Source organism: Suncus etruscus, chromosome 14 (genome assembly GCF_024139225.1).
Source record: "Suncus etruscus isolate mSunEtr1 chromosome 14, mSunEtr1.pri.cur, whole genome shotgun sequence".
Classification (NCBI taxonomy): Eukaryota; Metazoa; Chordata; class Mammalia; order Eulipotyphla; family Soricidae; genus Suncus; species Suncus etruscus.
The window spans coordinates 63,492,140-63,508,171 of record NC_064861.1 but is presented as its reverse complement, the minus strand read 5'-3'; the positions used below and the strand labels follow the sequence as shown (position 1 = coordinate 63,508,171).

The 16,032-nt window shown below is 43.6% G+C and overlaps 1 protein-coding gene across 1 annotated transcript in view; it reads right to left on the bottom strand.

Moving 5' to 3' along the window:
- Positions 1 to 16,032, bottom strand: part of TANGO6 (transport and golgi organization 6 homolog) — a 188,971-nt gene that overhangs the window by 46,343 nt on the left and 126,596 nt on the right. The window contains exon 16 of the mRNA XM_049786336.1: positions 4,315 to 4,466. Within this exon, the coding sequence (XP_049642293.1) occupies positions 4,315 to 4,466 (152 nt within the window). The remainder of the gene's footprint in view (positions 1 to 4,314; positions 4,467 to 16,032) is intronic.

Genomic DNA, 16,032 nt, shown 5'->3' with positions numbered 1-16,032 from the left:
TACTCTGGCAAATAAACCTGACTCCCCTGCCACACACACACACATACAAACACTCAAGAGGGCCTCTGCCTACAGTTTTGTCTTTTTATTTTTATTTATTTTTTGGTTTTTGGGTCACACCCAGCAATGCTCAGGGGTTACTCCTGGCTCTATGCTCAGAAATCGCTCCTGGCAGGCTCGGGGGACCATATGGGATGCCGGAATTTGAACTACCATCCTTCTGCATGCAAGGCAAACGCCTTACCTCCATGCTATCTCCCAGGCCCCCAGAGATAAAATTTAATGTCTTCCTTCATTGTTTCTTCAGTTCAGGTAACTATCTCCAAATTTTGGTGATTAATCTTTTTTTTGCTGCTTCAGGAAGGTTCAGTTACTTTCTTAGAATGTATGGTTATAAAGTTCTCAGCACTAAAGCATGTGGCTGACTAGAGTTTGATTCTTGGCATCCTACATGTTCTCTGAGCACTGCCAGGAGTGACTCCTGAGCATAAAATAAGAAGTCAGGCCTAAGCACTTCTGGGTATGAGCCCAAAACAAACAAAAAATTCCCATTCCACCATCCCCTTTTCCCTTGTCGCTCCAACTGTGATAATGAGATATGGTGTTTACTGGGGATTGAACACTTTGCAATGTAAGAGACAGACAGAAGCCAATAGGCACATGAAAGGATAATAATAATGTCCTGTTATTGGGGAAGTGCAAGTCAAAAGTCATGAACTATCTAACCTTGCACAGTTAGGAATGGCTATTATCTGAAGCTAAGAAATAAACATATGTGTGTTGGGTTGAGGATGAGACAAAGGTGCAGGGAAGAGGTGGAGGGGGTGTTGTTGTAAAGCTGTCTGCATGAAACTCTGTCATGAATAGTATTGCCAATCACAATGCCTTAAGTTAAAAAAAAGTTCTGAGAGATTATAGGGTTTGAGGTGGGGATCCTCAAACTTTTTAAATAGGGGGCCAGTTCACTGTCCTTCAGACCATTGGAGGGCCAGACTATAATTACAAAAAGTTATGAACAATAGTGGCTTGCAGGTCATAGTTTGAGGATCCCTGCCTGAAACTGAGATAAGGACTCAAGAGACAGAGAGAAGGAGGAGAGTCAGCAAGTGCAGGCACACATTCCACATATGTACATTATGGACCCGGGATGAGTCAGATGTTAAGCAGGACAGGCAGTGGTGGCAAAAACTCCCAATGGTTTGATAAATGTCTTTGGTGGGCTGCATGGGGCCCATGGGCCATAGTTTGAGGATCCTTCGTTTAAAGTCTTGCATTACATGCAGCTAACCCTCATTTTGATACCTGGAAATACCTATACTTCCTCTGAGTACTGCCAGGTCACCCCTGAGCAATTCTGGGTGTGGCCCACAAAATCAAAACCAAACAAAAAAATTTTTTTTAAATTCTGATACTATGACTTTGAGCTTTCATATTCTTTTAATTAATATCTTTATTTACCAAACAAATTTTTAAAAGAAATGGGGCAAGAGCAATAACACAGCGGGTAGGGTTTTACCCTGGAGGGAGCCAACCCAGGTTCCATCCCCAGCATTCCAAATGGTCCTTCCCAAGCCTGCTAGGAGTGCAGAGCCAGGAGTACCCCAGAGTGCCACCAAAACAAAAACAAAACCAAAACAGAAAAGGAAAAAAAATAAAGAAAACCAAATTTGTGCCAGAGAGATAGTACGGAGGTAGGGTGTTTGCCTTGCATGCAGGACAGTGGTTCGAATTCTGGCATCCCATATGATCCCCAAGCTGAGTCTGCCAGGAGTGATTTCTGAGCGTAGAGCCGGGAGTAACCCCTGAGCACTGCCGGGTGTGACCCCCCCAAAAAAAAAAGGAAAGAAAAAAAAGGAAGGAGAAAAGAAAGAAGAAAGAGAAGAAAGAAAGAAGAAGAAGAAAGAAAGAAAGAAAGAAAGAAAGAAAGAATAAGAAAGAAGAGAAAGAAAAGAAAGAAAGAAAGAAAGAAAGAAAGAGAAAAAAGAAAGAAAAAGAAAGAAGAAAGAAAGAAAGAAAGAAAGAAAGAAAGAGAAAGAAAGAAAGAAGAAGAAAGAAGAAAGAAAGAAAGAAAGAAAACCGAATTTGGAGAGGATTAGAGAATATTTTTTGTTGGTAGGAATGTTACTTGGTACAGTCCAAGTAGAAAATGATATGGCTATTCCTATCCCCAAATATAAAAGCATTTTTATCTGAAGACTCACCTGCATTCTATGTGCTTATTACAATAGCCAAGATATGGAAATGACTGAAGTGCCCACAAATAAGTGAATGGATAAGATGTGGCATTTCTACATAATTAACTATTTCTACTCAGCAATTAAAAAAAGGTGAGATTAGGCCTTTTGCAACAAGATAGATGGACCCAGAGGGTGTAGCTAAGTGAAATAAGTCGGATGGAGAAAGACTTCAACTCATCCATGGTACACAGAGCAACCAAATAAACGAATGACCTGTATAAAGCAAAACCAAACTTTCAGATGGTAAGACCAATTCATAGTTGTCAGTGGGGTGGGTAGAAGGTGGGTAGATGCAGTAAAGCACAGAAGTGAACTTCTAGTGAAAATGAAGGTACTTTGGGGCACTATGGTGGTGGGTCAGGTGTTGGAATGTTGCATGCAAACCTACCATTGATAGTTCTGAAATTTTAAATTGTTGTAACTGGGGCCCGGAGAGATAGCACAGCGGTGTTTGCCTTGCAAGCAGCCGATCCAGCACCTAAGGTGGTTGGTTCGAATCCCGGTGTCCCATATGGTCCCCCGTGCCTGCCAGGAGCTATTTCTGAGCAGACAGCCAGGAGTAACCCCTGAGCACCGCCGGGTGTGGCCCCCCCCCAAAAAATTGTTGTAACTGAAGTAAAATAAAAACAAAAGCTTTGCTTGCCATTTCAAGAACCCAAGAAAGGTATATGAGGCCAGAGAGACAGCACAGCAATAAGGTGTCTGCCTTGCAGGCAACTGACCCTGACTTGATCCTTGGCACAGCATATGATCCTCTGAGTATCATCAGAAGTGACTCCAGAGCACAGAACCAGGAAACCAGGAATAAGTCCTGAGCACCATCATATGTGACCCAAAAACCATAAAAAAAAAAAAAAAAAGGTCTTATCCATACAGACATTGACTCTTTCTTTTTTTTTTTTTTTTTTTTTGGCTTTTGGGCCACACCCGTTTGATGCTCAGGGGTTACTCCTGGCTATGCACTCAGAAATTGCCCCTGGCTTGGCGGGACCATATGGGACGCCGGGGAATCGAACCAAGGTCTGTCCTACACTAGCGCTTGCAAGGCAGACACCTTACCTCTAGCGCCACCTTCCTGGCCCCAGACATTGACTCTTTCTTTGTCATACCTGGTAGTACTTAGGTCATAGTCCTGGGTCTGTGTTCAGGGATCACTTTTAGGGCTTGGAACCATATAGGGTGCCAGGGCTTAAATGCAGGTTGACCATGTGCAAGTTAAGTATGGGCCTTACCAGCTACTATCTATCTGGCCCTCATTAATTCTTTATTTTGTTTGTTTGGGGCCACAATGCTCAAGGCTTACTCCTGGCAAGGCTTAGGGGACCATATGAAGTGCCAGAGATTGAGAGCCAATGCAGGTTGGCTGTATGGCTGTGTACAAGGCCAATACCTTACTCATTGTACTGTCTCTCTGACCGCTAAACATTCTTTTCATTTTCTGTTTCTTTCTTTTTTTTTTTTTTTTTTGCCACACCTGGCAGCACTCAGGAGTTATTACTGGCTCTGCTCTCAGAAATCACTTCTCTCAGGCTCTGGGGATCATATGTGATGCCAGGAATCAAAACCAGGTTGACTGTATACAAGGCAAATGCCCTCATTTGCTTTCACCACTGTGCTGCTATTTCTAAATATTGATTCTTTTTTTTTGACTTTTGGTGTTGTGTCACACCCGGCGGTGCTCCGGGGTTAACTCTTAGCTCTGCACTCAGAAATCGTGCCTGCAGGCTGGGGAGATCATATGGGATGTTGGGATTTGAACCACCTTCTGCTCTGGATTGGCTGTGTACAAGGCAAATGCCCTAGTCCTGCGCTATCTCTCTGGCCTCCTTAATGAAGATTCTTAAACAATGTTGTCAAGCAATGTTACTTCAATGAAAAACATGAAAAATTCTCAGAAATGTCACTTTTTTTTTTATACACAGGTGACAGAGGGCCAGGGAGGCTGGCAGTGATTTGCCCTATCTAAGGAAAGGAGAAGCAGCAGTGGAAAGAGAATTCAGATCTCCTGCACCCCACCCTGGGTTGCTCTGCAGGCCTTAGTCAAGAAGTGGCAGACCCCAAGAGGCCCAAGCCGTACCTCATGGACCACAGGACCCAGTAGGAAGTCTAGTCGCTGGCACAGTTCTCCAAGGTTGGCTAAGCTGCTAGCCCGATGGGTGCTGTCTGGGTCTCTTGCTCCCCTCAGGAAGGTGTGGATCAGAGGTTCTCGGTACTTGGACAGCATGTCCCCTACAAGAAAATAGAAGAAATTAAAAGCTTTGCGATCAACTTTTCTTCTTATAGAAGGAATTATCATGGCAAGGAATGGCATTTTCCAAAGTACTTGCAGTCATTAAAAATCTCCTTCTTGAGGGGCTGGAGAAGTGGTGCAAGTAGTAGGGCGTTTGCCTTATATGCACTTACCTAAGACAACCACAGTTCGATCCCCTGGCGTCCCATATGGTCCCTCAAGCCAGGAGCAATTTCTGAGTGCATAGCCAGGAGTAACCCTTGAGCATCACTGGGTGTAGCCCAAAGAACCAAAAAAAAAAAAAAAAAAAAAATCACCTCGAAAAATGTTCAGTTGGGCCCGGAGAGATAGCACAGCAGCGTTTGCCTTGCAAGCAGCCAATCCAGGACAAAAGGTGATTGGTTCAAATCCCGGTGTCCCATATGGTCCCCCGTGCCTGCCAGGAGCTATTTCTGAGCAGACAGCCAGGAGTAACCCCTGAGCACCGCTGGGTGTGGCCCAAAAACCAAAAAAAAAAAAAAAAAATGTTCATACACTAAGAAGCAACCAGCATCTCAATTTTATTTTTAACATTATTGTATTTATTTATTTATTTGTTTATTTATTTATTTATTTATTTTGGTTTTTGGGCCGCACCCGTTTGACGCTCAGGGGTTACTCCTGGCTATGCGCTCAGAAATTGCCCCTGGCTTGGGGGGACCATATGGGATGCCAGGGGATCGAACCACAGTCCATCCTACGCTAGCGCTTGCAAGGCAGACACCTTACCTCTAGCGCCACCTTCCCGGCCCCTATTGTATTTATTTTTAATAATTTTTATTTGTATTTATTTTTAAATAAAATATTTTATTTAAAACGTTATATTTATTATTATTTTTGTTTTGTTTTGTTTTGTTTTTTGGTTTTTGGGCCACACCCGGTAACGCTCAGGGGTTACTCCTGGCTATGTGCTCAGAAGTTGCTCCTGGCTTGGGGGACCATATGGGACACCGGGGGATCGAACCACGGTCCGTCCAAGGCTAGCGCAGGCAAGGCAGGCACCTTACCTTTAGCGCCACCGCCCGGCCCCTATTTATTATTATTTTTAACAACACAGATGAGATTATCTAGTATTTATCCTTCACTTTTAGACTTATTTAACAGGATATACTCCAATTTTATCCAATTCTAGCAAGCTGCATGATTTCTTCTTTCCTTATAGCAGCCTAGTGCTCTACCATAGCTCCATAAATTTTTTTTGAGGGGGGGGGAGGGGACCCACACCTAGCAGTGCTTGGGGCTTATTCCTTGCTCAAAAACCCCAAGAAAAGTGGCCTGGAGAGAGCACAGTGGCATTTGCCTTGCTCCTGGCAGGCTCAGGGGACTATATGGGATGCTGGGATTCAAACCACTGACCTTCTACATGCAAGGCAAATGCTTTACCTCCATGCTATCTCTCCAGCCCGACATTGACCTTCCTTCCTTCCTTCCTTCCTTCCTTCCTTCCTTCCTTCCTTCCTTCTTCCTTCCTTTTCCTTCCTTCCTTCCTTCTTCCTTCCTTCCTTCCTTCTCCTTCCCTCCTCCCTCCTCCTCCCTCCCTCCCTCCTCCCTCCCTCCTTTCCTTTCTCCCTCTCTCCATCCCTCCCTCTTTCCTTCTTTTCATTTTTTTGGCCACACCTAGTTGTGTTTAGGCTTTAATCCAGGCTCTATTCTTGTCTTTGTTGTTGTTGTTTGTTTTGGTCACACCTGGTGGCACTCGGGTTATTCCTGGTTCTGTGCTCAGAAATTGCTCCTAGCAGGCATAGGGGATCATATGGGAACTGAGATTCAAACCACCATCCTTCCTTAATTGTCTGCATGCAAGGCAAATGCCCTACCACTGTGCTATCTCTCTGGCCCTATTCTTGGTTTTTGAAAACATCTCCACACAATTTTCTTTAAAGGCGAACCAGACAACATTCCCTTTCACCACAACCCCCAACACTGGTTGTCTCTAGTCTTTTTTGTGTGTGTGGTTTTTGGGCCACACCCAGTAATGCTCAGGGATTATTCCTGACTGCGCTCAGAAATCACTCCTGGCTTAGGGGACCATGTGGGATGTCTGGGGATTGAACTGCAGTCCATCCTAGGTCAGCAGCGTGCAAGACAAATAAATGCCCTACTGCTGCACCACTGCTCCAGCCCCGTTTCCAGTCCTTTTGATGGTTGCTATCATATCAGTGTGAGATGGTATCAAACTGTCATTTTAACTTATATTTCCCTGATCAAAAGGGAAAGTGATAGTATGGATAATATGAATATGGATAGTATGGAATGATAGTATGACAGGAAGGGAGCTTGGCTTGCATATGGCAGACCTAAGTTTCAATTCCTGGCACCCCATATGGTTCCCTGAATACCACCAAGAGTAGTTTCTGAGCACAAAGCCAGGAGTAAACCCTAAATACTGCTAATATGGCCCAAAAAACAAACAACGAAAAAAGTGACAACGAACACTTTTCCGTATGTCCATGACCTTTTAGGTTTTTTGTTTTCGGTGGCTATGCCTAACAGTGCTCAGAGCTTACTCCTGGCTTTGTACTCAAGGAGAATTCCTGGAAGGAGCTCAGGGGACTATATCAGGTGCCAGGGATCAAACCTGACCTGACAGTGTGCAAAGCAAGTGCCCTATTCACTTCCGGCCCCTATGTGTCCCATTCAGGGAAATGTCTGTTCAACTCTTCTCCCTATTATCTAATGGGGTTTCAAATTTATTCTAAAAATCTATATAAAAAAATAAAAAAAGTTGAAAGTGATAATACCCAAAATATTCATTAATGATCCTCAGGGTAAACTTATGGAAAGCTCTGAAAAGCTTCCATACATTTTCTATTTCATTTTTCTTTCTTTTTTTTTTGGGGGGGGGCTTTTGGGTCATACCCTGCAGTGCTTAGGTCTAAGCCCTTGATTATTATTCTGTGCTCAGAAATCACCCCTGGCAGGCATGGGGTACCAAATGGAATGCCTGGATTCAAACCACCATCCGTCCTGTGTTGGTCATGTGCAAGGCAAATGCCTTACCGCTGTGCTATTGCTCAGGCCCCACATTTCGTATATCTTAAAAATGTCTAGCTTAGGGCCCGGAGAGATAGCACAGCGGCATTTGCCTTGCAAACAGCCTATCCAGGACCAAAGGTGGTTGGTTCAAATCCCGGTGTCCCATATGGCCCCCATGCCTGCCAGGAGCTATTTCTGAGCAGACAGCCAGGAGTAGCCCCTGAGCACTGCCGGGTGTGGCCCAAAAACAAAAAACAAAAAAAATATCTAGCTTAATAAATGGTCATAAACTCCACACTACACTATGGTCACTCGCCCAAGTCACAAAAAGAGCTAGTGTGGTCCTAGGCCAGAGCCTTGTCGTCAGTCCATACAATACTGCCACCCTGTCTGCTCAGCTAAGACAACCCCCTCTTCACATCTGGGGTTCACATCAAAAAGAGCTGGGGCTGCCTTGCTCATCTGGTAGCCTCCTGCTCCCCCGTCCCTCCTTCCAAACACTCAGCCGCGCATCTCACACACGTGCTACATTCTTGGCTATGTTGCTCACGCCCTGTTCTCCATGCAGTGCTGCCGGGTTACACCATTTTCATGTGTGCTGCTTGCACGTGCCTGGCTAGAGCACTGCCAGGAATCTTGCAGCACTGGATCACAGGCCACAGAGCTTTCAGGACTGTGCACACTGCCACGTGGGCAGCACCAAGAGCTGAAACCATGCTGTATACTGGTAAGGGAGGTACTCTGGCCACTGAGGTTCCGCCTGGCCTCCTTTCTATATTCTCTCAATAGGGGCCATGGGGCTGAAGTAGTGGCGCAAGTGGTAGGGCATCTGCCTTGCATGCAGCTGACCCAGGATGGACCTCCGTTCGATCCCTGGTGTCCCATATGGTCCCTCAAGCCAGGAGCAATTTCTGAGCACACAGTCAGGAGTAACCTCTGAGTGTCACCGATTATGGCCCCCCCCCAAAAAATAAGGGCCACTCTGGGGGGGCTGGAGGGGCCAGATGGGGCAAGTAATCAATCCTTGGGGCCTACTCTTTTTTTTTTTTTTTTGATATTTGGGCCACACCCGGTAACGCTCAGGGGTTACTCCTGGCTATGTGCTCAGAAGTTGCTCCTGGCTTGGGGGACCATATGGGACACCGGGGGATCGAACCGCGGTCCGTCCAAGGCTAGCGCAGGCAAGGCAGGCACCTTACCTTTAGCGCTACCGCCCGGCGGGGCCTACTCTTATAGAGTAAAGGTGCTGCCACTTGAACCACACTCTATTTCCTGGCTGAAATATTTTACACTTCAAAACTGAAAGATCCAGGGGTCAGAGCCAGAGCGAGAGCTGAGCAGGTAGGGCATTTGCCTCACACACAGCCAACCTGGGATTGATCCCCAGCATCACATTGCTCCCCTAAGCCTGCCAGGAGTAACTTCTGAGTGCCACAAAACAAATAAAACACAAAAGACTGTAAGATCCTTTTTAAAGGTAGCAGACTGGGACTGGAGCCATAGTACAAGGGATAAAGCACTTGCCTTGCATATGGCCAACCTGGGTTCAATATCTTCAAGTCTGCCAAAATTCCTGAATGCAGAGCCAGACTTAACCTGAGCATCAATGGCCCCAAAACAAAAACCAAGGTGACATACACCCTCCTTGTAAGGCAAACATGCCTGAGCTTCCTGTATGATTAGCTTGAAGGGAACATGATATTGGTTTCCAGGTTCCTTCAGCCCAGTTTTCAGTAGACTACTCAGTGGAGATAGCCTCAGGACTAAAACTGAGACCGGCATCTTTTCCTTGGTCAAAGAACATTAAGGAAAGGAGCACTGAAAAAGTGAGTGAATTCTAGTTCGTGGGGTTTATCTTTAGTGCGTGGTTTTGACTTTGCATGGGAACAACACCTGGCCCGCTGCATCTCCACATCCTCCTCAGGAAGTCAGCAATAAGCAACCTGATTGAGAAGCAGCCAGCTGTGCTCCAGGAAGCAAAGGAAAGCTGGATTCATTTGAACAAACTTGATAAATAGTTGCTTGGAGCAGATGACAAAAGTCAAGCAGATAGTAACAAGAGTTGAAAAAAAATTTTTGTCTTCCTTGGGCTGGAGAGATAGTAGAGCAGTTAAAGCATTTGCCTGCATGCAGTCAACACAGATTCCATCCCTGGCATTCTATATAGTCTCAAGAGCACTGCCAGGAGTGATTCCTGATTCCTGAATCCAGAGCCAGGATTAATCCCTGAGAACTGCTGTGTGGTCCACTAAGCCCTTCCAGGTCTAATCCCTGAGCACAAAGTAAGCAGTAAAGTCCTAAGCACAGTCAGGTAAAATCCCACCTCCCCACCCCACAAAAAATTAACAAGAAAAATACTTAGAACTAAAAATAATGGAACTAGGTTTTCTGATCAACCCTTGATGATGATGATGATGATGATGAGGATGATGATTATTATTATTTTGTTTTTTGGGCCACACCCGGCGGTGCTCAGGGGTTACTCCTGGCCTGTCTGCTCAGAAATAGCTCCTGGCAGGCACGGGGGACCATATGGGACACCGGGATTCAACCAACCACCTTTGGTCCTGGATCGGCTGCTTGCAAGGCAAAAAACACCGCTGTGCTATCTCTCCGGGCCCCAAACCCTTGATTATTAATCCTTTTTCCTCCCTTTGCTTTCCATCTTCTGAGGAATAATTTCACCTGGCTCTCAGAGAACTTGATTTGCATGTGGGCCCAACCTGGGTTCAATCCTAACACCACATATGTCCCACCAAGCTGCCAGGAGTGATCCCTGAGCACAAGAGCAGAAGTAAGTCCTGCTACTAATATGCCCAATCTGCTCCAGTATCTGACCCCTGAAGGGAAATGTTGAGGTGGTATTGTGGTGCTTAGGACTGCATCTCAGCAGAGCTGGGGATTGAACTCCAGGGCTTCAGTCATGCAAGCATGGCCCTACCATTAAGCTATGTTTCAGCGCTCCCTCAAAAGTGTTTTTATTAAGGGAAAGTGAAAATACGAAAAAAAGAAAATGCAACCTTGTTGTAGTCTGGCTAAAATAGAGTTGGGGGATGAGGATGGGGTTGTTTAGGCCATAATCATCACACTCAGGGCTTACTCCTGGCTCTACTCTCAGGAATTATTGCTAATGATACTCAGAGAACCATTATGGGTGCCAGGATCAAAACCTGGTTCTTATTGCAAAGCAAGAACCCCTACCTGCTGTATGATCATTCTAGCCCTATAAGGGTTAAAATAAGCTTTTCAATACAAGATGTCCTTGTTTTGGGCTAGAATGGGACTTTCATCTGATAAATGAAAGTTTTCTTGGATTACCAACCTGCTCCTGGTCAGGGACAGTGAAAAGATTTCCTAATTGTTTAAGTCATTTATTGAGATCTGGAGTGGCAAGTCTCAGGTGGAGGTGGGGGACAAATTAACAGGGTCAGGAATGTTGCACTGGGGAGTGAACATGGGCCTCCCTCATACAAATCATTTGTTCAGACCTGTGACTCATCTCTTGGTCTCTGCCAATGTTCAGAAACTCTTAGTAAATATTTTTACTTTATGGCAATATATATATATATATTACATAAGTTTAATAAGAATGTATTGTAGGGCCCCGGAGAGATAGCACCAGCTGGTGTTTGCCTTGCAAGCAGCCGATCCAGGACCAAAAGGTGGTTGGTTCGAATCCCGGTGACCCATATGGTCCCCCCGTGCCCTGCCAGGAGCTATTTCTGAGCAGACAGCCAGGAGTAACCCCTGAGCAATGCCCGGGTGTGGCCCAAAAACCAAAAAAAAAAAAAAAAAAAAAAAAAAAAAAAGAATGTATTGTATTAGTACAACTGGAACATGATTGTATTATCAAGATGTTGACTGCAGTCACATTTGAGAATGAGGCACACTATTCCAGGTATGATCAGAAAGCTGAAAGGAAATAAGTTGACCTGGCTAAGTGAATAAAGAAAAATAAGCCTGAGACATTATTAAAACTGGTTGCAAAAAAATCCTAGCTGAGGTGTAAGGAAGACCATTTCCTGATGAGCCCAGAAATCCCAAGATATTTTGTTGGGAGAACTAAAGAAGAGAGGAATTAATCCAAATTTGCAGGTATTATTGGCAAAGTCTTAAGAGACATTGGTGTGGTTTAGCCTTGAGTGGCTACACAAAGTTCAATGTGAAATTTCCCACAAAGAATTTCCAGCAAAGGGCTGGAGTGATAATACAGCTGATAGGATACCTGCCTTGCACACAGCCAACCCACGTTTGATTTCTAGTACTCCCTGAACACACCAGGAGTGATTCCTGAGTTCAGAGTTAGGAGTAAGTCCCTGAGCATGGTTGGGTATGGCCAACACCCCAAAATAAATGAACCTATAGAGTTGATCATTGCTATTCTCACTGCAAATTCTATTGCTATTCTCTATGCAAATAACAGGCAATTTTTATTAAAATTAGACAATTTGCAAGATTTATTTTCCTATGATTATCTTTGATAGACAATGGGTGAAGATGAAGAAAATTATGTTCTATAATACATCTTTGTGGATTGCTGGATTCTAGTATCTTCAATTTACTTATTCATTTTCTATTAGGTCGACCCTTAATTCTGCACCTCCAGAAATAAAAACACAACAGTTAAATTGAAATTAATCTGTGTTTAGGACTCAGAAAACAGCAGTGAGAGTGTCACAGTGCACCAATATTTCTCCCTAAAAATCCTGGGAAGCATAAAAGGAGGGAAGAAGGAGTCTTTCCAGGTATTGCCACAATGTCAAGTAGGTTATTCTGAACTGAATCAAGCTCCCTGTAGGACTCATGGGAAACCTTCTACCACTCCCCTTAAACTACCCCAGGAGAAATAGAAATCAAACATCTTACCTGAAATTAAGGTTATTACTGGTATTACTGGTAAAGTAACCCTTCTATCTGAACACCCTATCTATGTAGGGAAACATCTAATTATACCTAAGAGTAAGTCATGTGACTCACTCTTCAATATGGCTACTCCTCCCCTTTTTCCCTGAAGCCCCATAGCCTTTTAACTCCATTCCTTACCCTCAGCATGCTGACCTCATTTTACCTTTCTTCCACTGAACTCCTCATGTCCATTATGGCTTTCCTTATATATAAGTAATTAATCTTGTTCCCTTCCCCCAATACTAATCTGTCTGATGTTAATTTGGTTATTTGACAAGCCCAAGAAGACCCTAGAGGAGTGAAGGGAAATTTTCTCTCCTCCCCCAACATATGGTACACACAGCAAAAAGATTCTTTTAGCAAACTAAGACTTGGGAGATTTTAATCAAGCTTTTCAATGTCACTTTGGAAGCCTAGATGGAGTCATTTATGCATATATCAGATCACATCTTCCATAAAGGATCTGAGTCTGACTTGCAACAAGAAAGACTTGTGGAAGGGCAAGATTAAACCTGAATAGAAACAGAAGACTTTGGGCATCTAGATTGCAAAGGCTCAACAGTTCCCCTAAATCATGGAAACAGGTCAGTAGAACTGAAACAGAAAGAAAATTTCACTCTGGCCAAATCTTTACACGATCCTTTCAAAAGTCTATTTTGTAAGTTCTGGGAGAAGGGGATCCCTTTAATTCTTCTTTCTTCTCTTTGTTTCCCCTCTTTTTTTTTTTTCCTCAGGCAGGGAAAAAGAGAAAAGACAGGCAATCAATCTACCAATAGGAAGTAAGTATGGAAATAGTTGCAGGACAACAAACCAATGATATTCTCCAAAGTCTGAAAGATACCGTATTAACCAGCTTGTCTCTGTAATCAGAACTTTACATACATTCTGAGTAACATCTTCACTCACCACTCTTAAATACATGGGCACTGAGATTTTGCAGTGCAACTTGATTATAATGTAGACCCAGGTAATTTAGAATTAATACTGAAATAAACACACAACATTAAAAAATTCTTTTAGAAAGCTCACTGACCCTTGAATTATATCATCAGATAATCTCTAGAAGTTAATTTTAGAGATGTCTTAGCATACATTATAATTAAAATAACAAAAATAAAAATAGCTTCAGGAAAAGAGCAGAAGTTCCCATCAATGAGAATCCCTGGAAGTATCAGCAGTGATTTCTCAGCCTTATGAGGCAGATTTAGTGAAGACCATCAGCAAATTGCTCAACAGAAACTATACAAATCAGATGGGGAGTGGCATGATAATGCAAAGAGCTGAGTGGAAAAGATTTTCAACCAAACATACTCTACCCAGCTATGTTATCTATCACTTAGATGTGAAAAAGGAATAAAGCTCTTTTCAGATGACCCACAGTTAAAGTCACCTAATGCTCATAAACAAATGAAGTGACAGAATATTCAGCAAGAACTTTTTTTTTTTGGTTTTTGGGTCACACCCGGCAGCGCTCCTGGGTGAGCGCTCTATGCTCAGAAATTGCTCCTGGCAGGCTCGGGGGACTATATGGGATGCAGGGAATGCAGGGATTCGAACCACTGACCTTCTACATGAAAGACAAACGCCTTACTTCCATGTTCTCTCTCTGGCCCCACAGAAAGAACTTTCTAAACTTTCTGACAATGACTTAATGACCTTATTGAAAATCATTTTTCACAAATTTGCTTGTTGATGTACCTTTTTTTTCTTTTCTTCTGGTTGTATTTTTTTTGGAGGGGGGTCCACTCTTGTGGTGCTCAGGGGTTACTCCTGGCTCTGCACTAAGAAATCTCCCCTTGGCAGGGTTGAGAGGGACCATATGGATGTCAGGATTCAAACCACCGTCTGTCCTGAGTTGGCTGCATGCAAGGTAAACACCTTGTCTCTGTGTTATCTCTCCAGCCCCTATTTCTTTTCTTTCTTTCTTTCTTTCTTTTTTTTTTTTTTTTTTTTTTGATTTTTTGGGTCACACCCAGCAGCGCTCAGGGGTTACTCCTGGGCTCTACACTCAAAAATCGCTCCTGGCAGGCTCAGGTGACCATATGGGACCTTCTGCATGCAAGGCAAATGCCCTACATCCTGATATCTCTCCGGCCCCCTATTTATTTATTTTTTAAATAATTTACTCCTGAGGTGGGTGGGGCAAAAAAAAGTTTTTTTTTTACTCCTACTTATCTGAAAACAAATATATTAAGGATCAACTATGTTAAGTATGTAATTACATGTTCTTTAAACAATATAAATTTAAAAAATCCATTTAAAAATAATCCAGAGAGAAAGCTCAATGGCCTGAGTTTATGCTATACAAGGGAGATTAGGTTTGAGGGGGACTCAGATATGGCTTAATCCTCTGAGCATGATAGAAACATTCCACCCCATCCCACATAGAGTCAGGAGTAGATCTGAACACAAAATGAGATCTGGTCACAAAATGGAAAAAAAAAAAAAAAAAAAAGTAAAGTAATTGGCTAACATATCTGAAGAGATATTATGGACCAGAGATACAGTATAGTAGGTAAAGTTGCCTTGCATTCCGCCAACCCAGGTTTGATCTGAAGCTCCCATATGATCCCGCAAGCCTGACAGGAATGATCTCTGAGCACAGAAACAGGAGTTATCCCTGAACATTGCCCAATGTGGCCCCAAAACAAAACAAAAGATATTTTAGCCAAGAATATAAACAAATGTCCAGGGAAAAGTCATCAATCTGGGGCCGGAAGCAACCAGCACACAGTGGGTAGAGTGTTTGCCTTGCATGCAGCCATCCCAGGTTTATCCCTGGCATTCCATATGGTCCCCTGAGCCTGTCAGGAGTAATTTTCTGAATGCAGAGCCAGGAGTAATCCCCTGAGCACCGTCAGGTGTGGCCCCAAAACCACCTCTCCCCCACCCCCATCAAAAGATGATCAGGAGACCACAGTACAGTGTCTTTGCACTCAACCGACCTGGGTTCAATACCCAGCATCCCATATAGTCCCCTGAGCACCACCAGGATTGATTCCTAAGTGTAGGACCAGGAGTAATCCCTGAGCACTGCTAGGTGTGGCTCAAAAAGAAAAAAAAAAAGGTAAAACAAAAAAAGCTCAAACTCATCATAAGGAAAATGCAACTCAAAACCACAAAGCAGTCTCACTTTCTGTCCACCAGGATATCCACATAGAGAAGAAAAACAGTACTAGGGTTGTGGGTGAGCCATTGCTGGATATGGGCATGGTTCAGTCACTAGCTACTGTGGAACAGGAGCCTGGCTCAGTCACCTTGGAAACAGTATAAGTTTCAAAAAGCCAGAACTAGACATACCATCTGATCCAGTAATTCTATTCCTCCATATATACTCAAGAGAATTCAAAAACATTTCCACATTAAAAACACCCTATGAATATTCATAGCAGCAACTTTTCACAATAGCAGAATTGGAAAGAACTCCTCACATATCTATTGGTTGGCAACTGGATTTTAAAATGTGGTGTATACAGGGGCCCAAGTGATAGCACAGCAGGTAGGATGCTTGCTTTGCATATGGCCAACCTGGAGTTCATCCTATATGATACTCCTGAGCATCACCAGAAATGGACTCGAGTGCAGAGTCAGAAGAAGCCGTGAGTATTACTGTGTGTGGCCTAAAAAAAACCCAACAACAAAATG